Consider the following 27,994-nt stretch of genomic DNA (forward strand, 5'->3'; position numbering starts at 1 on the left):
GTCTGATATTTTTTTTTTTTTTTTTTTTTTTGGGGGTGTTTGTAATTACTTGATTATTACACCCGTCGTATGAGATTTAAATCGAGTTGGTAAGGTCAAGTTTTTTAATTAGGTCTAAGAATTTTTTAATTTCGGAAGGGTCGTCTGGTATGAATAGGGATCTTTCATCTATTTGTAGGGATAGTCTGTGCTGATGTAAGGAGGGACATTGAAATAGTAAGTGTTGGACAGATATAAGTTCTGAGAGGCAGAATTGACATGTGGGTTTTGGGGCCTTTTCATAGAGGTGATTATGTGTGATTTTTGTGTGGCCAATTCTCAGTCTGGTTATAATGATTTCTTCAAGTCTGTTTAAGTGGGAGAGGTTTTTCCAAGGATGGACTAATTTTTTATGTTGAAAGAGCTTGTTTGTGGTTTGGAGGGACCAAAAGTTTTGCCATTTCTTAAGTGTGCTTTGGGTGAAGATAGATTTGAGGTCGTCAGCTGTGATAAATATAAGGGGAGAAAGGATGGTGGCAGATTTTGCATTAATGTCTACAATTTCATTTCCTAAGATTCCAACGTGGCTGGGTACATACATAAACTGTATGAAGAAGTTTGAATTTTGTAAGTCAAATAGAGTTTTATGAATATTTTGAATTAGAAGGTGATCGGAAAAAAGATTCTGGATAGCAGTTAGTGAGCTGAGGGAATCACTTTGAATTAAGAAGGACTTATTTTCTGATTCATAAGTGAGTATGTCACAGAGACAGTGGAAAATAGCTGTGAGTTCGGCAGTGTAGATTGAGGAACAGTTATGGATTTTAAAATTTGAAATTCTATCATTTATAGAGTATGCATATCCTGTGTGAAGTGTTGGTATTTTTGATCCATCTGTAAAGCAAAGATTGAATTTTTTGTATTCTGATAAAAGTTCAAGATAGTTCTGTTTTATTACTAATGGAGAGTGGCTATTTTTTGGGTAGTTAATAAGCTGTAGGTTGACTTGAGGAGGTTTTAGAAGCCAAGGGGGGTATAATATTGGTTTTTGGATGAGAGTTTTGGGATTGATTTGAAGATCATTCAACATTGTGATGAAATTAGAAATGGGTCCTTCTATATGATCAAAATGTTGGGGGTTGGGTGGGTTAATTGAGTTTTGGAGTGGATGGAAAGGGTTGGTGGATGCATTTGAGATGAATTTGTTTGTTATGAGAGTTCTTCTGAAATCTGGGGGTAATTCTGCTGCTTCACAATATAGGCTATCTATTGGAGAGGAATAGAGGGCTCCTAAACAGATCCTTAGGGCTGAATTTTGAATTGTTTTTAGGATATTTGAAGTTTTATTTGAGATATTTGCAAAACATGGGCTTCCATACTCAATTTTACTGCGAATTAGAGATTTATACAAGTGAAGTAGGAGTTTGCGAGATGGTTTATACTTGGTGTTTTTGATTATTTTCAACAGATTTAGGCGTTTCATGATATCTGATTTTACTTTTAGAAAATGAGGAGTCCAATTTAGTTTTCTATCAAAAGTTAAGCCAAGAAATTTAGTTGTGGTTTTGAATTCTAAAGAGTGTCCTTTGAAGTTGAGGATGAGATCTGGAGGAATCTTATTTTTTTTGGTGAAAAGTATACAGTGGGTTTTTGACTCAGAGAAGGTTAGACCATTTGAATCTGCCCATGATTCAATTTTTTCAAGGCTTTCTTGGATTACTTGAAGAGCTAGTTGAATATTATTTGAACGAAAGGAAATGTTTATATCATCAGCAAAGATTCTCAGAGAAATGGGTCTAGAAACAACATTGGAAATGTCATCAATCAAAAGTATAAATAAGACTGTGCTAAGAACTGAACCTTGGGGGACTCCATTTTCAATTTCAAAAAACTCTGAGTATGTATTGTCAACTCTCACTCTAAAAGTACGGTTTGTTAAGAAATTCTGAATAAAGTAAGCCAAATGTCCTCTAATTCCAATGGAATGTAATTTTTGGAGAATTTTATAACGCCAGGCTTTATCAAATGCCTTTTCAAGATCAAAAAAGACTGAAAGAACACTTTCTTTATTCTGGAAGGCCGAACTAATTTCTTTTTGGAGACTGAAGAGGTGGTCTAGGGTAGATCTTTTCTTTCTGAAACCACTTTGATAAATGCTAAGAGAGTTTGAGGAATTAATATACCAATTAAGACGTTTAATAACCATTTTTTTAAGTACTTTGCAAGGAACTGAAGTTAAGGAGATGGGGCGATAACTAGATGCCAGATTTGGGCTTTTATCTGGTTTTAATATTGGAATGATTGTTGCAGTTTTCCATAATTTTGGGAAGGAATCCGAAGTCCAAATTTTGTTATATAACTGAAGTAAATCTTCTTTTCCAGTGTCTGAAAGGTACTTTAACATGTGAGGGTGTATTTCATCAGGTCCAGGGGATGAATCTTTAATGTTGTAGTTTAGACAATGATTTAGCTCTTCAAGAGAGAAAAGAGAGTTGTATGGTTCTAGATTTTGAGATGAAAAGTCTAAGGGGGTGGATTCTATTTGTGTTTTTAGTGTTTGGAAAGCAGAGTTATAAGAGGCAGTTGCAGAAGCTTTTGCAAAGGATCTGGCTAAGGTGTTTGCAATGTCATCTATTGAGTTTATTTCAGTGTTGTCATCTACTAAGTAGGGTATTTCAGTAGGTATATAACTTCCTTTAAGGATTTGAACTTTTTTCCACATTTCTTTTGTAGATGTGCTTTGGGTGATGCTCAACATGAAATTATTCCAACTTTCTCTTTGTTTAGATAAGTTGATTTGGCGAGCAATAGCTCTTTTTTTCTTGAAATGAATGAGGTTGTCAAGAGTGCGATTTTTTTGGTACTTTTTTAATGATCTTTTTCTATCTTGGATTGCAGTTTTTAGTTCATGACACCACCATGGGACAGATTTTTTGGGAACTTTGGTAGAAGTTTTTGGAATGGTTTCTTCAGCTGCTTGGATAATAGAAGTTGTGAAATATGAAACTATAGTGTCCAGATCATCTGGTGTAAAGTCAATTGGGAGAACTTTTTTGTTGAAATGTGACCAGTTTACCTTGTTTAGAATCCACTTGGGACATTTTTCATGTGTGGGTTTCTGAGTTTGAAGAGGGATGTTGATGCTAATTGGAAAGTGGTCACTATAATAAAGGTCATCATGGGGGTTCCAGTTCAAAAGATGGGAAATGTTTGGGGAACAAAAAGCTAAATCAATGTTTGAATAGGTACCATTAGAAATGTTAAAGTGAGTGTGTTTTGAATCATTTAGAAGGAAAGTATCATTTTTCAGGAGAAATTTGTCAATTACATTACCTCTATTATTTGTGATACTTGATCCCCAAGTTTTGGAGTGGGCATTAAAATCCCCTACAACAATATAAGGTTTTGGTATTTGGGCAAAAAGTTGATCTAATTCATATTCTGTTATGACCTGGTGAGGGGGGATGTAAACATTACAGACAGATATTTTTGACTTATAGAAATTTGGAGCCTCAATAGTTATTGCATTTGCTTGGATATTGCCTATAGAAATATTTAAGGTAGATGATGAGGTAGTTTTTTTTACAAAAATTGCTGTGCCTCCACAAGCTTTATTTCCTCCTTGAAAGTTGAAACGATAAGAGCTGTAATTTCGGAGGTTAAAAGAGTGATGATTGCGGAGATGTGTCTCTTGTAAGGCAATAATTTCAGGGTTAAATTTGCTTATGAGAGTCTTGAGTTCACCAGAGTGGCTATAAACACCATTTATATTCCATTGAATGAGAAAATTCATACCAGACTATTTTTTTTAAAAAAAAAATTTTTTGGGGGGTGAGAAAAGATTGAAATTTTCCAGCAATTTTTTTTTTTTTTTATAAATTTCATGTTTGTAGAAAATTTTAAAATTTTGTTTTGATTTAATAGTCCAAAAGTAGGTAATTTGATTTGATTTTTCTTTTGTTTCTTCTTTGTTTTTTTTGTTTTTTGACTGGCTTAAAAGATTCAAAAATTATTTACAATCAAGTTCCTAAATACCCACAACAATGCTATAAATATTTCTACTGAATAGGTAGTAAACTAAATACTAAAATAATAGCAGTAACATTATTATGGATATCTAGTAAGAAGAAAAAAAAAACAAAAACAAAAACAAAACAAAAGTAGGTATTAATTTCAGTTTTTCTCATTCTCTGATGATGATGATGATGAGTCTTCAGATGATTCTGATGTATGGTCAGGTTTGTTTTCTTCTTCAGGGGTGGTTTTTTTCAATTTATTCTGCAGTTTTGTAAATCTAATTTTCATAGATCTGTATTCAAGGTGCTTGTAGTTTTCAGATAGGATTTTAATAACTCCATCAATATCATTAGTAAATTGTGTGACACTTGGATAAGGGTCTTGCTGTCCTTTAACCATTTCCATAAGTAATCTGAAGTTGGTAAAAGAGAGAGGGTAGTGCATCTTTTTTTTATCAAAGTTATCTTCTATTGACTCTAATAGTTGATTAATTGAAATTGGCTCTGGTTCATCTAGTTTAACTTTTTTGATTTTCCTCTTCTTCTTCTTCTTTTCCAAATTTGGTGTTGTTTCCATTTCGTTGCTAGCGGACATAGTTTGGGAAAGCTGTTCATCTTGAGAAAGAGTGCTGGTAGATAAAGGTCTTTTAATTGGAGTTTGTGGAATATCCATTTTTTCAGCATATTTGTTATCGTAGCACACGCACACACACACGACGAAAAACACACGTAGGTAAACAAGGTGGTTGTTTATCAACCATTAAAATTAGTCTGGCCGATCCGTGAACCATTGCACGGCATGTACGTATACGTATTCCAGAACCACCCTCTCCAGTATACCTAGGATAGGGGTTGAGAACGAGGAGTGTGAAGAGAGAGAGGTAGGAATGCGTACCTAAGTAGCGATACCTACTAACACCCCTTCCCACACATACGAGTTATCATAGTCTTAAGAATTGGTCATTTTTAACCCCTTCCTAGACTGACATTTTTACCAATGAATTTCACTGTCTTTGGCCAGTTGTCGTGCACTACAACTACCAACCAGGAAACACATATTTTACTCAATTTTCGTGCATCTCAGAATAGAATTAAAATTCAATTTCTTCTTGACACTGTTGAGTAGGTACCATTAATAAACCATTCAATTACCTTTTCAAGATTATTAAATTGTGTAACACAGAAATCTAAAGATTTCTTCTCTACACACGTTTTACCTTTCTAGATATGCAATAGTAGGTATGTACCACAGAAATTACAAATTTCTTCTCTACACCACTATACCATTTTACCATTTTTCTGCAAGTACCTATATTACAAAAAAAAATTGATCGAAAATTCAAGTCCTATTATATTTTATTGTAGGTATTTTTCCTCAAAATTTTTACACTTCAGAAAAATTAAATGAAATATGAATATCTAATCATTTCTTAGAACTAGTGATTAATATGTACGAGTATTTAAGTGAATATATTTTCGATTTTTTTTTTTTTTTTATTATTATTATTATTAGCAGCATAGAGCATAACAGACGATGCATTCGTTGAACAAGACGAGAGAGATTTGTCCTTTAACCACCTGTAAGCAATTTTTAAAACAAGACAAGAATTATTTACGAGAATTATTCATTGTTTACTCGAGGTAGATACGTTTACTAGAATTATTTACAGTACTGTACACTAGAGGTAAGCTTCTTGATTTTCCTCAAGGGTAAAATCTCAGCCAGGTTTTAAACATGCAAGACGTGAGACCTTAAAAGGCAGTATGATTTTTCAGATAGAGGCTTTGTTAAAAAATCTGCTATCTGTTCATTTAATTTTGAGTCTACCTTGATATTTCTGAGAATATTATTCTCAAAATATTCTCTGACCTTTAAATATTTGAGCTCAATATGTTTAACCCTCCCCTTCTTGGTAGAGTTTGAACATATTCTCATGGCTGAAGTACTATCTTCAAAAAAACTGATTGGGTAATGAATTGGCCCAATAGTTTCTTCAAATAGTCGAGCTAGAAACAAGACATCGTGAGCACAGTCACAGATAGCCATATATTCGGCCTCTGCTGAGCTCTCTGCGATACATTTTTGTAATCTCGAGCACCAACTAATTGTATTTCCAAACAGACGCACAATGTAGCCTGTTGTAGATTTTCTAGTTGGCTGATCGCCTCCATGATCTGCATCTACGTATGCATCCATTTGGCTAGTATTATTATCGTTTTTATAAACTAGGCCCATCTTTGACGTTCCTTTTAGGTACTTCATTACACGTTCGAGTAGAAACCAATGTAAATCTAGCGGATTTGACTGGAATCTAGCAAGGTAATTAATTGCAAAAGCAATGTCAGGACGAGTATTGTTGGCAAGGTACAGGATCGCTCCTATAGCTTGCTTGTACGAGTAGTTTTTATTTTTCACAATGCACGTTGTGTTCACGCTCTTTTGTGAAGCAAACGGTACCATTGGAATGACATCTGGCTGACATTCCAACATACCAAAGGTTTTTAACATCGAGTAGGTATAATGTGACTGATGTAAAAACGCGGACTTGCCTTCGTTTCTCCATTCAATCTGAAAACCTGAAAAACGTGTAGGAGTACCTAGTGATTTTATTTCGAACCTTTCCTTTAGCTTATCACATACCATTTTTATTTCAGTGATATTACTACCAGTTATGATGATGTCGTCAACATACACTAATACTATGATCACAAAGTTACCTATTTTCTTGAAATATAAGCAAGGCTCCCTTTCACTTCTTGTAAAACCAATAGAGGTCATAAATTCATGAAAGGTATTATACCAGCATTTAGGAGCTATGGTCAGCCCATATAATGCTTTATTAAGCTTACAAGCAAAATGTTTAGGATCGTGTTTCATGCCTTTTGGAATAGAGACATATTTTAAACGATTAATAGTGCTGTGAAGGAAAGCATTCTTCACGTCACATTGTAGCATTTGCCATGAGTACTTTACAGCAACGGCAAACAACCAACGAATGGTAGAAGCGGAGGGTGTAGGGGAGGCAGTATCTTCGGAAGAATACTTCTCCATATCCCTGCACCCCACCGCAACTATACGCGCCTTTGGTGTGCCGTCTTCTTTAACTGTAAATACCCACTTCACTGGAATTACTTGCATGCCTTTTTCTCGTTTCACGATTTCGAAGACGTCATGTTTTATCATTGCATTTAATTCAGCTTCCATGGGGGTTGCCCATTTTGCCTTATTTTCGTCAGATGTAGCTTCCTGATACGTAATAGGTTTTTCTTCAAGAGAAAATAAAGAATATGGATCAGAAAAACAGTAATTTACGCGAATTGGAGAATCATCCCAGAAATTATCAATTTCGATATCGTAAAGAGAACCTGTTTCAGAGTCAGACTCCTCACTGTGATCAGAATTACCTGTAAGAGTGTCACTGATTAGTGAAGTGTCATTTTTCTCTTCAACAGTTGCAAGAGTAGCTTGAAGAATGGGTTCATCATTTGATTCGTGATTATTCGAAGAAGGCTCAGGAATATGTACCATAAAAGAGTCATTACTAGGATTTGAATTGTGAAAATCGTCTCTGTATAGTATTGTTTCATCAATTTCAACATTACAAGAGTTTATCGTTTTCTGTGTGCTAGGATCATACAATTCATAGCCTGTACTAGTGAACCCAACAACATAGAAAGTATTTGAACGAGACGTGAATTTTTGACCTTTAACAATAGTTTCATTGAGTACATATGATCGCGAACCAAATATACAAATATTTGAGATGTCAGGTAATTTTTCGTAAAGTTTTTCGTATGGAGTAACGAATTCGAGACCAGAGTGCGGGGTGCGGTTATAAATATAGCACGCTGCATGTACTGCCAATCCCCACATCCCTACAGGGAAACCAGATTCAAATAGCAAGGCGCGAGCTCTTTCTTGTATAGTTCTGTTGACTCTCTCAGCAAACCCATTGTGCTCATGACAATAGGGTTCTGCTTCTTGAGTAACAATACCATACTTAGAAAGAACCTCGCTCGTTTCAGTACAAGTGAATTCCTGGCCATTGTCACAACGTAAAATGTCAAATTGGCCAGCTCCAGGATAACGTGCCTGTAGAAAACGTAGTGCTTCGTTTAGACACATGGCAACGTTGCAACCAGTTTTAGTTTTTAAGACAAATGTTTGCAGGTACCTTGTAAAGTCATCTGTCACACAAAGGATATAACGATTTCTCTTTACAAATGAAGAGTGATATTCCAAAACTCGCTTTGTCCATTTTCACAACTTTTCAAGAGAGAGGAAAAACAGTTTCCCTTTAAACGGGTAAATTGGCTTTTTAGGCGAGTTTAGCACTTTATTTGGGTGGATTTATGATGTAGGAGTGTAGGTATACATTTCATCCACTAAATACTGCTGAAAAAAATTTCAATAACAATGGACAAAGCGCGTTTTGAAACATTATTTTTTTTTTAATTTTTAGTGAATTGGCTATTTAGGTGCGTTTAACACCTCATTTTCGTAGGTTGATGATGTAGGAATGTGAGTTAATACTTCATCTACCAGGTACCACTGAAAACCCAACTTTGATAAAAATGGACAAAGCGAGTTTTGGAATATCACTCTTCAAATGTAGGTGGAGAAATCGGCCCTATAAGATCTGCGTGTATACATTGACAAGGTCGTGTTGCTCTTTCCCTATCTTTGTTGTAAGGTTTCTTAGAGAGTTTGGCTTTAGAACAAATTTCACATGTAGAAATTGTAATTTCACAAGCTATCTCGCCAGTCCCTATTGCAACATTTTCCAGACGATTTACAGAGGGTGATGAAATGTGACCCATGCGACGATGCCACATTTCCCCTTCCTGCTTGAGCATTTTTAATTGCTGTGGTGTTAATTTTCGTTTCAATTTTCGTTGACGATTTCTTTTTATTGTTTTTAGGCAAATATCTTTACCATGACTTTCCATATTTTTCCCAAAAATATAGCAATTTGATATTTTCTGAGAAGTTGAGTCAGGTGACTGATTTTGACTAGAATTACCAGAATTATTTTCGAGGCAAAGTTCACCATTTGAGATGATTTCACCCCTCAATTTATACACTCCGTTAGCCTGTTCTATAGCTGCGATTTTCCTACCTAATTTTCTACATAGCAAATGACCTGTTCTAGGATACAGTACTAAATATGTTTTAAATTGTACATTAAACGATGACACACTAATAATATTGTCTTCTATATCCGGTACATAATGCACATTAAATAAATTTACGATTGTTTTGGCACTTTTACCAAACGTTAATAAAATAGGTAGAATACCTTCTCCATAAGCTAGCAAATTTTTATCGTTTTTATCGGCAGTATTAATAGTTTGAGGCTCATCATACTCGTAATAATTGAATAATAAACTTTTATTATTAATTACATGATGAGAAGCCCCAGAATCTACCAAAAATAATTCAGTTTTATCGAATCTATCAAGTAAAATATCACCAGTTATATTACAATTACCTTTTAACGTAAATGGACAATCTTTTCTTTCATGGCTGTATTTATGACACTTGAAGCAAAGTCTCCCCGGATTTTTGCATTGAGTTGTGTCATGGAAATATTCGCTGCATTTTAGACATTGAATTCGCTTTTTCTCCTCTTTGCTCATATTTTTCAGTTCCTCAAGTTGCTTTGGCGTATATTTCTCCGTCAGTGTTTCAGCTGATTTAGGGTCGTGGATCAAAGGTAAGACAGTGGAAGATTTTCTCTTTATAGATTTTTGCTTTTCCTCTGTATGGTGGCGAGTTTCCTTCTCATTAGAATTGTCCTGCTTTGAAGTGCTGGGTTTGGACAATTTCTTCGTTTGAGACTCAGCAACTTTCAAAAACCTCTCCTTTATATAATCGAGAGTGCTGGTTTCGTTGGGCAACGTAGTAATCGTTGTATAAAATGCGAAAAATGGCGATTTCGGGTCGTCAATACCTTCAATTTTGTGTAAAAACATAGTAGTGACGTATTCGTCACAAAAAGAAGTTCCCATTTTTCCGTAATCAGTTAGGATCGATTCAAAATCCCCAACAAACCTCTGAGGATCAAACCAACTTTTGAAACGTAAATTTGTAAAGCGTTTATGCAGTGATAGGTAGTCCTGCATCCTACCATTCCCAAAAGATGCTCTGAGAAATTCGGCAGCTTCGAATGCATTACAGCACTTCCCCTCCAGCCTATCCCTAATGCTTTTAGAGACAGATAATCGAATGTACTGCAAAGTTTTGGCATCCAACCTCATACGCTTTTTGGCGGACATTTCTTCATCCTCGGCACACTCGGAATTAATGAAAGGAAGCAAATTTACCGATTTTAACTCAAGCTCCATCATTGCCCTCCAAGATTTGTAATTTCGGTGTCCGTTTAACTTTTCGTGATCCCCAAATTCACGAATTTGAAATTGTGGTGTGGGGTATTCCTTTTCCTCGTCGTCTTTTTCTCTTTGTTGGGCAGCTTGCAATTGAATAAAATTCAGCATTTGCTGTTGAACCTGCTGTTGAACTTGTTGTTGAATAATTGCCTGCACCTCTTGTGACATAATCGGATTTGGAGGTGGACCTGCATCCTCACCATCACCTGTTGCAGCATTACTCCTTGTAGTCGGCATTTTTAACACTCACGAAGGAAAAAAAATCGATTTCGAATATTTAGCCTACAATGGGCTCAAAAACGAGAAAAAATTGAGTAGTTTTTACTTCGATTTTAATTTCTGAATTCACGAACAAGACAAGACATACGAAAAAAAAATTCAAAAAAAAATTCAAAAAAAAAACACTAGAAGTTAATGGTTGATGTTATCGTAGCACACGCACACACACACGACGAAAAACACACGTAGGTAAACAAGGTGGTTGTTTATCAACCATTAAAATTAGTCTGGCCGATCCGTGAACCATTGCACGGCATGTACGTATACGTATTCCAGAACCACCCTCTCCAGTATACCTAGGATAGGGGTTGAGAACGAGGAGTGTGAAGAGAGAGAGGTAGGAATGCGTACCTAAGTAGCGATACCTACTAACAATATTCTGTATTGATTTGGTTGGTGTTTGAGGAATTTATTTCATCTGAGTTGATTGGACTTTTTTCATTGTCCTTTACTGTTTCTTCAGGGGAGAGCTTCTGTGAAGAACTTTCTTCTGCTGTAACATCAGTTATGGTTAAAGTTGGTTTTTGACTAAAATGAGAAAGTCAGCAATTTTTTATTTTGTTCAAGTTTTCAAAAGTTGACTACACATCAATGATCGATTGATCGATCTTGATCGGTTTTCACTTTTCTTCCAAGTTTTGTATTGACCAGATTGACCTTTTTAGTTTTTACATAGTCTTCTTCATTTACTCATAATTAATTATTACTCCAAAGAACGGTGAAACTTCTTCAATTACTCGTAAGTCGTAATTGTAATTTATTAATTAATTTTAATTTTAATTATTTTATGATTTTTCATAAAAAATTAAAAAAAAAAAAAACAAAGCAAATCTCAAAACATACAGTCTGTCAAGTCTGTGAGAAACAAAACTACCAGGTGACTGCGCAATGCGCATGCGCCGAATTCCCCCCCCCCCCCCCCCGGACAAACAAACACAACTGTTAACGTTTTCGTATTCGTAGAGGTCGAAAATCGGATTTGTCGTATTTAATTCGTTGATCGAAAATACTGAGAATTACTCAACACGAACAGAAGCATACTACACGTATATAACGTACCATATATTGACGGAGAACGTTACATCTTAACGAATATACTAAGACTAACTTAACCATCGTATTTCTATATAATCGTAGCTAGAGTCGACGTATTTTTAAGCAGGTGAAATTGGGGGAAAAGAAGCGTGTGAATAAATTAAAAGCCAAGTGCATTATTGCTCTGCTGCATCTACGTGCATATAAATCTCTAATTATATAACGTGGGAACGCGTTGAAAAGTCGTAAAAACGTCACATATATCTACCCGCATTTACCTTACTCCAATTAAATCTATTTCTTTAAACTAGTCCTATTTCTACGTGCGTTATTATTTTTCTTTTCAGGTAATTACCGAACGCATTCGTCGAAGGGTAATATCGACTTTATCGTTTTCACCCCTCCTTAATTTTACAATGTAAAATTACCATCGTAGAAGCCAAACTTCCTAAGTTAAAAAACGTAAACACTAAAACCAAAACTGAACATTTCGTAAATTTTGCTTAAGAATAAAAGCATCAAATCTGCACCATTAAAACGTAAATTAAATCGTAAGTATAAAAATATAAACCTTTACCAATAACTCAATAACTAATTATGTCGACTCTATAACGTAAAACTAACTAACCGTAACGCCTACAAGACTCATTCTAGAATGCTAGCTACTAGTGCTTCTATTTTCATTTTTGACAACGATTTCGTGAACATATCTGCGTAGTTTTTGTTTGATTCAACTTTAATTAAACCAATTTCGTTTTTCTTGATTGCTTCTCTCGTATTGTGAAAGGATAGGTCAACATGCCGAGTCCTTTTCGTCTCGCTCGTCGTTGCAATAGCGATAGCTGAGGTGCTATCGCAGTATATCGTGGTTGTTGGTAGATAAAAACCCAAAATCGAAAGGAAATTTCTAAATCCCCTAATTTCAGTTACACCGTCGCTAAGTGAGACATATTCTGCCTCCGCTGAGCTTGTCGTGATACATTTCTGTTTGCGGCTCTTCCAATAAACCGCGTTTCCAAATATAAAGGCAATAAAGCCACTCGTTGATTTCCTATCTATCAAGTCACCTGCAAAGTCGCTGTCACAGTATGCCGTAAGTAAATTTTCGTCATTTGAATAGAAAGCCAGCTGCCTTTCAGCAGTACCTTTTAAATATTTTAGTACTCGTTTACATGCCTCGTTCAACGCTTTCGTAGGTTTGGATTGGAATCTAGACAGATAATTCACTGAGTGTGAAATATCTGGCCTAGTCCACGTAGCAATATATGACAAACAACCAATCATTTCTCTACAAGCTGTTTCGAGAGAGAGATCAACCTCATCCTTCGAGATAGCCGGATCGTTTTCCATTGGTGTCGGAGCTGGATTTGCATCGTTTAAATGGAACCGAGTAAGTAATTCCCTAATATACATCGTTTGATCTAGCATAATAACATCTTCGAATCTCGTAAACGTAACTCCTAAAAACCTTTCAACCTGACCTAAGTCCTTCGTTTCAAAATTACTTTTGAGCAAATCCACAATTTCCTCAATTAAAACGTTGTCGTAACCGGTGATAAAAATATCGTCTACGTAGATAGTGACTACACATCTAAGAGGATCGTCCTTACACACAAATATAGTCGAGTCAAAATCTGTCACTATTAGTTTTGATCTCAGCAAAATTAAACGCAACTCGTCGTACCAGGTCACTGGTGAACGTCTTAAACCATAAAGTGACCGTAGAAGTAACCACACCGGATCCATAATATTACCTTCGTACTTTACACCTTTCGGTAAACTTACATAAATTTTCGTCTTGAGTTTTCCATAAAGGAAAGCTCCCGTAATATCAGCATGGCGTATTTGCCATCCGAATTTCGCTGCTAACGCTGTCAACACCTTAACAAATTCTGCTCGCGTAACAGGCGCGTATACCTCCTCTGGCCCATAGTTCTTGGTCTCCATGTACCCCAGAACCACTATTCTCGCCTTATACTTTCCATCTGACTTTTTACGAAAAACCCATTTTAAACCTAACACTTTTTCTTTTACAGGTCTTTGAACAACTTCGTACGTATTCATGCGTTCCAAATTTGAAAGTTCTTCGTACATTGCCTCCTTCCACTCATCGCTCTCGTTACTTGACACAACATCCTCATATGTCAGTTCGCTCTTACCATTAGCTGTCAATGCAAACTCAGGTTCCTGCTCAGTTTCTAAAAATCTCTCGTCAACCTCAATAAATTCAACAACGTCACCGTATACTAGCGATTCATCAACCTTCACGTGAGTATAATTATCCACTTCGTTCGTTTCTACGTTCATTAACTGATAACCAGTTTCTGTAAAACCAACCACTACTAACCGTTGAGACTTTTTGTCTAATTTTTTTCGTTTTTCGTAGGGTATCAGAGTGTTGGCGAGCGAACCAAACACCCTGATGTACTTGTAACTCGGCTTACGCTGATTCCACCGTTCAAAAGGCGTTTGATAATCAATTGCACTACTAGGCAACCAATTAATAAGATCAGTCGCAGCGTATACAGCGTACGACCAATACTTCGTTGGCATTTTCGATTCAAATAATAAAGCCCTAGCTTTCTCCATCAGAGTCCTATTATACCGTTCGATTTTACCATTATGAGTATGCACATACGCTTCAGCAGGTTGCTGAACGATGCCATACTCAGTACAAACCCGTCTCGTCTTTCCCTGTACGAACTCAAGAGCGTTGTCACATCTCAACTTGTGAACCAATTTACCAAATTTTGCTCCCGCTCTTTTGACAAACGTTTCAACACAATCTCCAACTTCAGATCTATTCTCCAAGACAAAGTTCACTGCGTAATGCGTATAATCGTCTAACATTGTGAGTACATAACTTTTATGGTCAATACTCGGAGGTAATGGACCTATCGTGTCCATGTGAACTAGTTCTAGAACTCGTTTTGCCTTATACCGTTCATCACAGCAAGCATTTCTGCATTGCTTCGATTCTGCACATACCGTGCACGTCGTGACATTTATATTCGAGTCGGAGGGAATACCGTCGATTTTTCCTAACAAATCACTTGACGCGTGTCCCATTCTTCTATGCCATAGCACCTTTTCGTCATCACTCGTTAAACACGCAATCTCCGAACTTACGCATTTATTCACTCGAAAACTCACAGTAAATAAACCTGAAGAATTTTCCCTAGCTACAGCTATACACTCTCCATTTGGACCCATAATTCGTACCGTTTTCTCAAAAATCACGCTGCAACCGTTCTGACGTAAACGTTTCACTGAGAGCAGATTTTCAGTAAAGTCAGGTGAGTACTTAACATCACTCATAGTGTACAATCTATTTTTCTCGTCAAGTAGGCAAACCGTTCCTACTTTCTCAACACCAACTGTTGCGCCTTCCTTCGCTGACCTAATCGATTCGTTCGCTACCTTCGAAAATTCAAAATACGACTCGTCGCGAATAAAATGGTTCGTTGACCCCGAATCCAAAACAAACTCAATCCTATCATTTTTACAAAATTTCTCTTCATATGCTCCCGCCATCAATGCCGTCGAATTATTTGTTTGTTTAGGTTTACGTAAGTTATTGGAAATATGATCCCCGTATTTTGAACAATTTCTACCTATGTGCCCTACTTGATTACACCTAAAACATTTTGGAACCTCGTTTTTCATTTCAGAATTAGCGTTGCCTGAATTATTCGAATGAGTCAAATTACGTTGATAATTACCATTACCCTGATTACTATTATTATAATGAGGCCTATTGTTACCATTAAAATTACCGTTATTATTACGCACATAACTACCATTAGCGTTACCAGAATTATTAACATGATTTGTATTCGTATTATTTCTACAGAACCTTGCAATATGTCCAACTTTGTTACACGTAAAACATGCCTTTGACGTCGATGGACCCATGGATGCGAACGCTGACCCCTTCGTTGTTGGATTCGTTGATGGCGTATACATGTCGATGATTAAATCTCTGGTACCCTCGGAACTATTATTGATCAGCAAGGCCGCTTTCGCCGCAGCTTTGACATGGTCCATACCTTTTGGCAAACCGTTTAATAACCAGGTTGATTCGTCGTCTTCGTCGTCGCCCAACTCGTTCACTAACTTCTGAATTTCGTCGCAATAATCGTCTGCTTTTCGGAAGTTGATAATTTTTGTATTTGCCAATTTTGTCATAATAGCTGACCTTTCAGCTTTACTCTTTTTCTGATATCGTTTTTCCAAATTCGTCATAAAATCGTAAGGAGTTTTTCCTTCTATGAGCTCAACGACCCTCGAAGTACAATGGGTCAATAGAACATCTAAAGCTCTATCACGTTGCTGTTCAGTGCCGGACGTCGCACTTTCCAGCGTAAATTTCAACTTCATCACCGATAATTTTAACATCACACGGCGCTTCCACACTTTAAATTGAGTGCCATCAAATTTATCAACAGGTACGTTACTCGTTTGACTCATCTCGTATTCGTTTTCGTCGTCTTCGTTAGTCGTAGGTTTTACTTCGTCGTCTTCTAATACTCCGTTTGTTTCAGGCATATGTTGGTCTTCGTTTTTCGTTTTGGCAGTTTTTCTCGTCCTGGTCATTCGTCGTTTTTAGCATAAACGTCGCTAAAAACCTCGTTGCCTAACAGCACTTCGTCGAATTCGGCATAAACGTTGCCGAAAACTTCGTTACCGCAAAACTCGTTGCTATTTCCGACATAAACGTCGTCGAAAATTGCGTCGTCGCCAGCTAAACGTCGCTGGACTTCGTAGAAAAATATTAGAATTCGCGTACACACATTTGACACCGAATTGCGCCGATTTTGATCGCGCAACCACGTTTCGACACGTTAAAAAATCCGATTCGCGAAATAAACCAAGCTCTAGGCTACCATGTTAACGTTTTCGTATTCGTAGAGGTCGAAAATCGGATTTGTCGTATTTAATTCGTTGATCGAAAATACTGAGAATTACTCAACACGAACAGAAGCATACTACACGTATATAACTAGGGAACTGTAACCCAGGTATGTCAGACGGCCATTTTGTTCCTGGTTTGATGAACTTAGCATTGCAGTATATGGGAATTCGGCAAACTTTAACCGCGTATATCTTCAAAACCGTGCACTTTTACAACTTTTTCGTAATAACATCTTTGAAAGAGAATTGAACGAGCTTTCCAATGGTATGCTACATGTATCAATTGAAATACATTTAATTGTTTTGAATTTCAGTCATTTTTCAGCACTTCATTTTTGGGTTAAAAATAGTTTGAAATTGTGTGAAATTCACAGCATGTGCTCTAATTCAATGATTACTTTCATTCTATGCCAGAAATTCCGTCATAAAAACCTTGAATCGAAAAACAACGATTTTTTTTCGTAAGGAACAAAATGGGTGTCTGACATACCCGGGTTACAGTACCTTAATATAACGTACCATATATTGACGGAGAACGTTACATCTTAACGAATATACTAAGACTAACTTAACCATCGTATTTCTATATAATCGTAGCTAGAGTCGACGTATTTTTAAGCAGGTGAAATTGGGGGAAAAGAAGCGTGTGAATAAATTAAAAGCCAAGTGCATTATTGCTCTGCTGCATCTACGTGCATATAAATCTCTAATTATATAACGTGGGAACGCGTTGAAAAGTCGTAAAAACGTCACATATATCTACCCGCATTTACCTTACTCCAATTAAATCTATTTCTTTAAACTAGTCCTATTTCTACGTGCGTTATTATTTTTCTTTTCAGGTAATTACCGAACGCATTCGTCGAAGGGTAATATCGACTTTATCGTTTTCAACAACATTCTAATCAAATCAAATTTGTGTTTGTTTTGATTTTCGGTAGCTTTAGATTTTAAAATTGCAACTGCAAAACTGCCGAAAGTTGAGCTTAATAAATTTTAAGTATACTTTATAACGAATCAGTAAATATCTTAATTGTTTCAATCAGATTGCACAATACATATCAATCAATCTATTACACGCTTAAATGCACTCGAATTCAAATTACTGACGAGAGAAAAAGCCACCATCGATTCTTTATCACTGATAATTATTTTCAGAGGGAAATGTACATTCGTATTGTCGTTTAAAAAAAGTCACTCAGCATGTAGAATATTGCAAATTTTTCACCTCGAACTTCGAAGTTCAAAGTAAATTGTACTGGCGATAGCTGCGAATGATTAAGTGTTTAAATGCACGGCTCGTTACGTTTAAAAAATGTGTTTTACGTGTTGCCATAGTTATCTTTGAATGCTAACGAAGTCATTACCTAGCTTAGTTCATCGTACGTATGCATAATACTCAGCTGGGCTGACTATTCGTTAACAAACTCCAAAATGGAATCATATCTTGGCACCTATGTTTCTTGTATTAAAATCGGTAATTCGCCGATCATTCCACCTTTGGTAAGTAATCCTATAATTGATGTGTTTGGTCTCAATCTCGATTCTCAATTAATAATTCATATTATTCGCAGTTGGACGACTGTCGACGAGAAGAAATGCGATATTATCGTCAGCTAGCTATTTCATTAGAGACTCGTTTCAAATCAAAAGAGACCAGCAGCGATACCGGAGCCACCAGTTCTTCTGAAAGTTTACCTACGGAAAAAGAACTCGTATCAAGAATAGATCCGTTGATTGATATGAAAACCGATGATCTAGACGGTGTGGAATTAGAACATCTCGATCTCGACGATTCAGATAGCGATGCTTCGCACGAACCCAGTAATTCGTTCACCTTCGCTGAAAGTAACGTATCGAATACTTTCGACGAACCTAGTGATTCGTTCACTTTGGCTGAAAACACTTTACCGAGTACTCGAGAGAGGAGTAATTCGTACACTCTAGAAACGCCCAGTCCGGTACTGCTGGCTTTCATTCGATCTCTGCAGGAAAAACAAGACGAGTCGCAGGATATTTTCACCGATAAACGATCCGATACCGAGCTCAGTACTCCAACTGCAGTGGTGGTCGAAGAAGCACCTCGAACTGAATCCTTAAAAGAGAAAACACGTAGAAAATTATGGGCTGTTCATCTACCTTCGAGCAAACCTGGAGAAACACTAACCCAATCGACTTCTTTACCAAATAGCAACCACGTCAGTCCATCGAAACCGATCAAACGTTCGTCTCACTCAGACGACGGTTTAGTCTACCAAGATACTTATTTATCCAACGAAGATCGCGAATACATCGAGAAAATCGAACAACAGTCGACTCAAACCGATTCCAATACCAGTACCGATATCACTCCTACCAAATACCAGGCTCCATTCAACGCTAACGATAGTTTCGCCAAAGATTTCAACGTACTCGATATCAGCGTCCTGTCTCGAGATACGGATATCATCGGTCGTGAAAGCACAGGCACATTTTCAGACTGTAGCAGCGTCAGTTTAGGGAAATTCATGCCATCGGTGGATAATAAAAAGTCAATCGATTGCGGCGAAGCTGAACAAGAAGCTTTTATATACTTCCAAGAACAACTCAAAGTCAAACACAGGCAACAGTTAGCCGAACTTTTACAAGTACAGCAACGAGAGCACGATATGTTGAAGGAACAATTCTTGAAACTTTCTCGAGCTTCGAGCTGCGTCAAAGTGTCGCCTCCTTCGACTCCTTTGGCGGCCTATTCTCACGACACTTACACTAAAAAATCACCTAATAAATGCACCGTTTTAGACGAATCGATCTCCACTCAGTTACCTATTCCTAATTCGTCGTCATCGCCTAAGAAACGATCCAGTTCCAGTCAATCTCCGATTCACAGAAGACATCAAGCTGCCAGTAAAATACAAGCCGGTGTTCGTGGATATTTTACTAGACGACTATTTAAAACTAGCAGGGTCGTTTTACTCGTACAAACCATTAAAGACTGTTTAGTTACGGCTGTATCGCTTCAAAATGAAACTAATCTAGGATTATCGGAGTTGGATTTACAGAACAGGCTGTTACAACAGGTGAATGATCAGTTTTTTCATTTTTTTGTTCTTATTAGCTTGATATTTTTTAACGATCGGGTTACGATTTTGTTTCAGTTGACGACTGCTTGTAACGAACTGAACGATATTTTCTCGCTTCCGGTCAAAGATAGATTGGCCATCATAGCCGAAGATAGAGATAAGAAAAAAAGAGAATCTAGACGTTCGAATACACCTCTTCCATTATCAGAAGCTACTAGACGATCTTTGCAACGAAAATTGTAACGTTTTAATACTCGAATATCTAGATAAATTAATGTATTGGGAAAGCTAAAACGTCTGTTCGGTTTCAGAACCAGTTCAGTTCCAGACGGTGATCGAAAAAGATCCAGAAAACGTTGCAAATCAGCATCTTCTGTCCGTTCTGGTAAACTATCTAAATCTATTCAGAAAAGATCCTAATTCCGAGCTCGTTTTTTCAGATTTAAATTTTCTTTATTGAACTAACGTTGAATAATATTTTTTTCTATTTTTTTAGATTCGTCCAATAATACACCACCTACTCAAAGAAGACCACTTACAGCTACGATGTCATTTTCGCACAAATACTCGACATCGCATTCGAATCGTAAACCTTGGCGATGATTTATCCTGTATAAAGATCTCAGCCCAACGATTATCATCATTTTATACGTTTATTTTTATGTTTTATTATTCATCTTTTCCTATTATTTTTATACTCCGGAAGTTTAGTTTATTAGAAAAAAGAAAGCAATCATGTGATTTTTACTTGTGATCGTGAACAAATTTATTATCATTTTAAGTTTACGAAATGAGCTTATAATATTAATTGTCAATTTTTAAAGTGATTTTTAGCACCATTTTTTTCAATTTTTTTAGATTAATAAATTATTTTATTTTTTTTTGTCTCGTGCATTAGAAACGGTTTTGTTGATTGATTTACAGAAGGCGTTGTTAAATTTTAGATTCTCCTTCCAAAAAAATGAGTAAAAATGAATCGTACAATTATTGGAAATCAATCTTAAAATTAATCAAAATGAGTTAAAATTTTATGACAAAATTCAAATACCTATTTCGACAAAAATATTTTTTTAAACAATTCTGAAAAAAGTAAAGCCTTTTAAAGTTGGGTCATGCTGTGATTTTTGAGATTAAAGAAAAAGTGTCATGCGATCTATCAAAATATATTATAATATTTCAGCAGAAAATCAAAAATTCCCATCAAAACTTATGTTGAACAGATTTGAAAAAATTTTAACCCCCAAAATTGGTCATGATTTTCAGGGGTTTTATACCTAAAAAGTGTCATGTAACCGTAATCAAAATAGGTTAAAATTTCGGCAAAAAATGAAAAAAATAATTCTATTAAAACTATTTTTGAGTGCTTTTGAAGAATTTTGAGCCGAAAACGTATCGCATTATAATAAATCTAATTTTTTAATTAAATTGAATAATTTTCTGATTTCGTTTCCTTTTTTAAATTAAAAAGTATCGTGTGACTAATTGAACTGACAAAGAAACCTCTTAAGGTGTCACACTCCGATTTCAACGGGACCGCGATTTTTGGAAAGGGCATCATCTAAAACCCCCAAAACCAAATTTTCAGCTGCCCAAGTTCATTTTTTCGATTTTTGGCGAATTTTTGAAAATTCAAAATTGACTGTTTTTGGCGATTTATGCTTTTTTTTGTAAAAAGTACGTACTTGATCAATAAAAATGGTCAAAATAAGTCCCATATTAATTACCCAAATTCAAATTTCACAATTTCCGGCCACTCTGGAGCCTCCAGCACGATTTCTCAATTTCTCCAGAATTTTGAATTTGCTCCAGAAGGCGTGAATATGAAGTTGGGAAGCTAAAAATCGAGTTGTATATTACACTCGACTAGTTTAACAAGCTTATCCACATTTGAGCCGATTTTGAGAGTGACACCTCAAAAGTGGCTTTTTGACCAGCTTTTTTCAGAATTAAAAAATCAAAAAAATCAAAAGTTTCCCGTTTGTGTGGAAATTTTTGAAATTCACGCGAATCGTTATATTTTGTCCGTAACTAGCCCTACAAATTCAAATTTTACAATTTCCAGCCATTCTGGGGCCTCCAGCGCGATTTTTCAATTTCTCCAGAATTTTGAATTTGCTCCAGAAGGCGTGAATTTGCAGTTGGGCAGCTAAAAATCGACTTGTATATTATACTCGACCTGTTTAACGAGTTTATCCACATCTGAGCCGATTTTGAGAGTGACACCTCAAGAGTGGTTTTTTGACCAGCTTTTTTCAAAATTAAAAAATCCAAAAAATCAAAAGATAACCGTTTGTGAGAAAATTTTTGAAATTTTCGGGAATTGCTGTATTTCTTCAAGAACTAACCCTTGGAGCGCAAATTCTACCATTTCCAGCCGTTTTGGAGCGAGAGTGACACCTCAAGAGTGGTTTTTTGAGATCTAGAGGCTCCAGAATGGCTGGAAATTGTGAAATTTGGATTTGGGGAGCTAGTTACGGACAAAATACAGCGATTTGCGTGAATTTCAAAAATTTCCTCACAAACGGTAATCTTTTGATTTTTTGGATGTTTTAATTTTGAAAAAAGCTGGTCAAGAAACAACTCTTGAGGCGTCACTCCCAAAATCGGCTCAAATGTAGATAAACTCGTTAAACAGGTCGAGTATAATACACAACTCGATTTTTAGCTGCCCAACTGCATATTCATGCCTTCTGGAGCAAATTCAGAATTCTGGAGAAATTGAAAAATCGCGCTGGAGGTTCCAGAATGACTGCAAATTATGAAATTTGGATTTCGGGAACTAATATGTATTAATTTTAGGACTCATTTTGATCATTTTTACTGGTCAAGTACGTACTTTTAAAAAAGAACATAAATCGCCAAAAACAGTCAATTTTGAATTTTCAAAAATTCACCAAAAATCGAAAAATGAACTTAGACAGCTGAAAATTTGGTTTTGGGCGTTTTAGACGATGCTCTTTCCAAAAATTGCGGTCCCGTTCAAACTGGAGTGTGACACCTGAAGAGGTTCCCTTGTGAGTTATTTAGACAGAAAATCACAAATTTTCATTTAAACTTTTTTTTTTGAGCGGTAATAAAAAATCCCTAAAAATTATGGACTAGTTTTGGGCTTAAAATTATTCAAATCTACTCTATAAATATTTTCGTTGAGATACTTGAATTTTTCTTGAAATTTGAACTGTTTTACATGACACGTTTTTCACAACTGCCAAAAATCACCATTTATGACCCAATTTTGGACTAAAAATTCTTCAAACCGAATCATAAATATTTTGATGGAAATTATTGATTACCTTGATCAAATTTTGGACTCAAAATTCTTCAATAATATTCAAAAGACGTTTTCGTTAAAATCTTAGAACTTTCCACGAATTCTGACCTATTTCATTTTGATTGTCTTTTTCAAAAATTCCAAAAATCACGATTCATATCCACAATTTTGAGCTGAAAATTCATCAAAATAATCCAAAAAAATGTTGATGGAAATTCTCGATTTTCTGTAGAAATAACCCATTTTCGGTAGGTTGCATGTTTGCATCAAATTTCTGCTTTTTTCGAATCACTTATTCGTCAGTGATGAATTCTACATTTTTTAAAAATTCATTTTGGGTACTGTTTTAATAAAACTTCAAAGTCTGAATTAATAGCTTCGGCTTCATCTTCGTATTGGCATGGGTATGTATAACTCCGATAATAGGGAACTGAATCCAAATTCAATGGTTCTATTACACGCGTTGTAATGTCATTATCATTATAAGCGCCCAATTTCTTATTCAGTTCGAATGACATAGGGCACACGTATGTTAATCCTGTTTTCGTATCATTGTTGGTTATTTTATCCCACCCTGATAGAGTATCGGTACATAGTTTATCAATTTCTGGGTCAGCTGAGGGATCGTTATGGATTATGATTGCGGCAGCATAATCATCTGTGTAGTCTTGCTCTAACCTCGTATTGATTCGAAAAACTCGGTATAGTATTCTCGGAATTGTTATGACTCGATTGTGTTCAGAAGTTGATAGGAACATTTTTCGGGTTATATTGGCACAGGTTGATGTTTTCATTTTTAAAACACCACTTACGCCAAAAATCACATCTCCATGCAAATGCTACAAAAAAAAAAAAAAAAAAAAAATGGACGCGAATGGTGGTTAAATTCAAATGGAAATGTATTCGACTTGGATAACGAAACGAGTTTTCCGAATATGTATTTTAAATTTTCAAAAATTCACTAAAAAATCCAAAAATTTACTTTTATTTCTGAAATTTTGGTAGGATATATCAGTGCCAAAGGATCCATTTTTAGCAAAATGAAATAGGTATTGGTCAGAACGATATTATAAGAGAAGGTATTGCATGATGAATAGTCTTACCTGAACAGCTGCAACTAAGTAAAGGTCCACTCTCCTCAGATTTCCATCTGCGATGCTTTTCCAAACTGGTATAATGTTCATATGCGAGCAACTGGCAAGCCTAGCAGAGCTTGAGACGAAATACCATAGTGGTATTATTTGTGATCTACTTAAGCAGCCGTAAGGTTGTCCACACGATAAATCAGGGTTTCCTTCGAATAAACCAAGAGGAGCTAAAATGTCCTCTAAACATTTTTTCTGATTTCCCTGAAAAAAATAAACACTGTTGTCAAAATATGTACGTATGTACTTATATTGCCTCTTCTTCAAATGTATAGGTAGGTAATGAGTCAGGATACCTATCGCTATCAACATTAAGTTTCAGTCATATTCTCAAACAAGCAAGTACCTACCTTTGAGTACGAATACACGTCATCGTCACTGAGACCATAATTTTCGCATTCATCTTTCAGATTATTAAATGAGAAATAAAGCAGACCATTCCAACAATTATCAAATTTGGTGCGTTTTCTGTGTTTCAAACATATTATAGCCAGTACTTCGATCCAATAAAACACCTACAAAAACATCGACCAAAGAAAATTGGAAATTTACATTATTGTTTTAAGCTAGGACTCAAGGTTTTTTAATTCGAATCAAACTCACTCACCAGTGTGCGCGATGGGTCTGTGAAGCTGAATTTCACGTTTTTCTCATCTTCGTATTTAATTACAAATCCAGATGCGTTGGCAGATATTGTTTGATTATTAATTTCATATTTGGAATTTTTTCTAATCACCTGTAAAAAAAAAAAAAAACTGTTAAGTAATACGTGAGATTATAAAATTCAATTCAAATACCTACCTCAAAGTAAAGGTATAAACCTTCTCTTCTCTCGCTTAGTAAATATATTTGGAATGCAGATGTGGCAATAATGTGAGGGAAAAAAGGGGTTGAAATGCTGGAATTAAATTATGACGATGGCAAGATTGATCAGACACTGACTACTTTTAAGAAAGAAATTTTTTTAATCATCATCATCAACTTCGCAGAAATGACTATGTAAGTGTATGTAAGTATTTCCATTCACTTAGAATTTGAATGTTCCCTTTTTCGTAGGTACTTATTCAAAGTTCTACACGTGATAATAGAGAATAAACGAATAAAGCCTCACCGATTTATAAATATCATAAGTTTTATCCGTCATATTAAGTTTTCCATCTTCAAAATAAAGCTGAAAAAAAAGAAAAGGCAAATGAGTGAAAAAAAGAGATTAGGCATGGGCGTCATTTCACAATGAAGAAATGTTGATTTCATGGTAGATTATCAACCTCATATCCGATTTCGTACTCATCGTCTTTTGAATCATACAACATCACAGGATCGAATGAATTTTCACAAAAATTCCGAATAATGTTTCTCTCGGATTCATTTTCCGCATAAATAAGCCGCGAGAAAACACATCCTTTGGAAAGAGAGATATTTTCGTTGAATTGCTCCTCTTGAGGAGTGGAAGCGGAGCATGCGGTTAAATAAGAGGGACATTTTTTGTATCCATTTTCATCATGACAAACGTCGTCTAAGGCTTTGGTTTTCAAATTGAAAAATAAAGCTGTAAAAATAAAATCAGGAGTGAGAAGTACATTTTTGGATTTTGAAATGTAGGTATAAAATGATAAACTAGGAACCTTTTTTGGACCGAACTTCAGTTACGAATAAGACACACAAAATGGAAAAAAACAATGGATTCATTTTTTCACAGCTGAATTATTCAGCCTTGCAGAATTTCAAACGGTACAGAAGCGAGCCAATGTATTCAAGCTCTACAAATTGTCTGAATTTTAATTCAATTTCTCCGTTGGTTCAAGATTTATCTCAAGTAGGTAGGTATTATGAAACTCGAATATTGGAAATGGTTCAATGATTATGAGCCTCATCAGTGAACCAGAAAAATTAAAATGAACGAAGCAAGAGTCTGATACTATTTAATCATCAATCGATGATTAGCCTATAAAAGTTATGGTAGGTACCCAAAAATATCAACTCGACTAGGCAGAGTGGTTAAGTGGAGTGGATCAATGATGGTTTCCCTAAAAGTGAAAATTGAAAATAACATTAAATAAGACATTCCTGCCCCACTATTTTTGAAGGAACAGGCTAATTACTGGGTATTTTAATTTTACCGGTTTTTCTAGTACACATATGCAGCTTTAGAGGCGCAGCTTTACGTATACGTACCTGCTCCAAAATCGAAATTCAACGTTCAAAAAGTAATTCAAACCTAAGAAAAAACCCATTATTTTTTCAAACAAAAAAAAAATCAAATTTTGAGATACACTGAACGTACGTATAATCTTCAAGGTCACGTCGAATTTCTAACACTATTTCAAATTTTCAACTTAGGAGCTCGACTTATCGGCCAGCCGGATTTACCTTACCTACCTACTTCATTTTAACCAGATTTAGAGTTTCAAGTATGAAATTCATTTTTGAAAACTCCTAAATGAAGGTAAAAATTCAAAAACTTTTTTCAAAATTAAAAAAAATCTTCCATGGAAACAAAGTAGGTAGGTAGGTAGGTACTTACAACTTGAGGTGTCACACTCCGATTTGAACGGGACCGCGATTTTTGGAAAGATCATAGTCTAAAACCACCAAAACCAAATTTTCAGCTACCCAAGTTCATTTTTCGATTTTTGGCGAATTTTTGAAAATTCAATATTGACTGCTTTTGGCGATTTATGCTTTTTTTTAAAAAGTACGTACTTAATCAGTAAAAATAGTCAAAATAAGTCCCAAAACTAATATTAATTACCCAAATCCAAATTTTACCATTTCCAGCCATTCTGGAGCCTCCAGCGCGAATTTTTAATTTCTCTAGAATTTTGAATTTGCTCCAGAAGGCGTGAATTTGCAGTGCCTCCCCAATCCAAATTTCACAATTTCCGTCCATTCTGGAGCCTCCAGCGCGATTTTTCAATTTCTCCAGAATTTTGAATTTGCTCCAGAAGGCTGAATTTGCAGTTGGGCAGCTAAAAATCGAGTTGTATATTACACTCGACTAGTTTAACAAGCTTATCCACATTTGAGCCGATTTTGAGAGTGACACCTCAAAAGTGGCTTTTTGACCAGCATTTTCCAAAATTAAAAAATCAAAAAAATCAAAAGTTTCCCGTTTGTGTGGAAATTTTTGAAATTCACGCGAATCGCTGTATTTTGTCCAAAACTAACCCCCAAAATTCTAATTTCACAATTTTCAGCTATTCTGGAGCCTCCAGCGCGATTTTTCAATTTCTCCAGAATTTTGAATTTGCTCCAGAAGGCGTGAATTTGCAGTCGGGCAGCTGAAAATTGAGTTGTGTATTATACTCGACCTGTTTAACGAGCTTATCTACATTTGAGCCGATTTTGTGAGTGACACCTAAACAGTTGTTTTTTGACCAGCTTTTTTTCAAAATTGAAAAATCCAAAAAATCAAAAGATAACCGTTTGTGAGGAAATTTTTGAAATTCACGCGAATCGCTGTATTTTGTCCGTAACTAGCCTCCCAAATCCAAATTTCACAATTTCCGTCCATTCTGGAGCCTCCAGCGCGATTTTTCGATTTCTCCAGAATTTTGAATTTGCTCCAGAAGGGTGAATTTGCAGCTGGGCAGCTAAAAATCGAGTTGTGTATTATACTCGACCTTTTTAACGAGTTTATCCACATTTGAACCGATTTTGAGAGTGACGCCTCAAGAGTGGTTTTTTGAGATGTCACTCTCGCTCCAAAACGGCTGGAAATGGTAGAATTTGCGCTCCAGGGGTTAGTTCTTGAAGCAATACAGCAATTCCCGCAAATTTCAAAAATTTTCTCATAAACAGTTATCTTTTGGCTTTTTGGATTTTTTAATTTTGAAAAAAGCTGGTCAAAAACCACTCTTGAGGTGTCACTCCCAAAATTGGCTCAAATGTGGATAAAATCGT

General features: G+C 35.8%; 2 protein-coding genes across 4 annotated transcripts; one reads left to right on the forward strand and one right to left on the reverse strand.

Annotated features, from left to right (window-relative positions):
- Positions 1 to 6: 6 nt before the first annotated feature.
- Positions 7 to 27,990, reverse strand: LOC135848554 (uncharacterized). 3 transcript variants are annotated; one of them, XM_065368487.1, is made up of 7 exons: positions 25,717 to 27,990; positions 25,360 to 25,640; positions 25,203 to 25,262; positions 24,699 to 24,827; positions 24,442 to 24,606; positions 24,050 to 24,295; positions 7 to 5,573 (listed from the first exon to the last, which is right to left on the reverse strand). In XM_065368487.1, exons 1-7 carry the CDS (start codon positions 25,778 to 25,780, stop codon positions 5,505 to 5,507), a joined length of 1,014 nt encoding a protein of 337 aa, XP_065224559.1. In that variant the 5' UTR covers positions 25,781 to 27,990; the 3' UTR covers positions 7 to 5,504. The 3 variants fall into 3 exon arrangements, with proteins under 3 accessions (XP_065224559.1, XP_065224558.1, XP_065224557.1); XM_065368485.1 differs by lacking the exon at positions 7 to 5,573 and adding an exon at positions 22,398 to 23,785 and having other exon boundaries at positions 25,717 to 27,985; XM_065368486.1 differs by lacking the exons at positions 24,050 to 24,295; positions 24,442 to 24,606; positions 24,699 to 24,827; ... (1 more) ...; positions 25,360 to 25,640; positions 25,717 to 27,990 and adding an exon at positions 9,488 to 11,317.
- Positions 17,669 to 20,574, forward strand: LOC135848553 (uncharacterized). Its single transcript, XM_065368484.1, has 5 exons — positions 17,669 to 18,116; positions 18,188 to 19,672; positions 19,751 to 19,914; positions 19,987 to 20,060; positions 20,172 to 20,574. The coding sequence occupies exons 1-5, from the start codon at positions 18,048 to 18,050 to the stop codon at positions 20,276 to 20,278; spliced, it is 1,899 nt and encodes a 632-aa protein (XP_065224556.1). The 5' UTR covers positions 17,669 to 18,047; the 3' UTR covers positions 20,279 to 20,574.
- Positions 27,991 to 27,994: the final 4 nt, after the last annotated feature.

Source organism: Planococcus citri, chromosome 5 (assembly GCF_950023065.1).
Source record: "Planococcus citri chromosome 5, ihPlaCitr1.1, whole genome shotgun sequence".
Classification (NCBI taxonomy): domain Eukaryota; kingdom Metazoa; phylum Arthropoda; class Insecta; order Hemiptera; family Pseudococcidae; genus Planococcus; species Planococcus citri.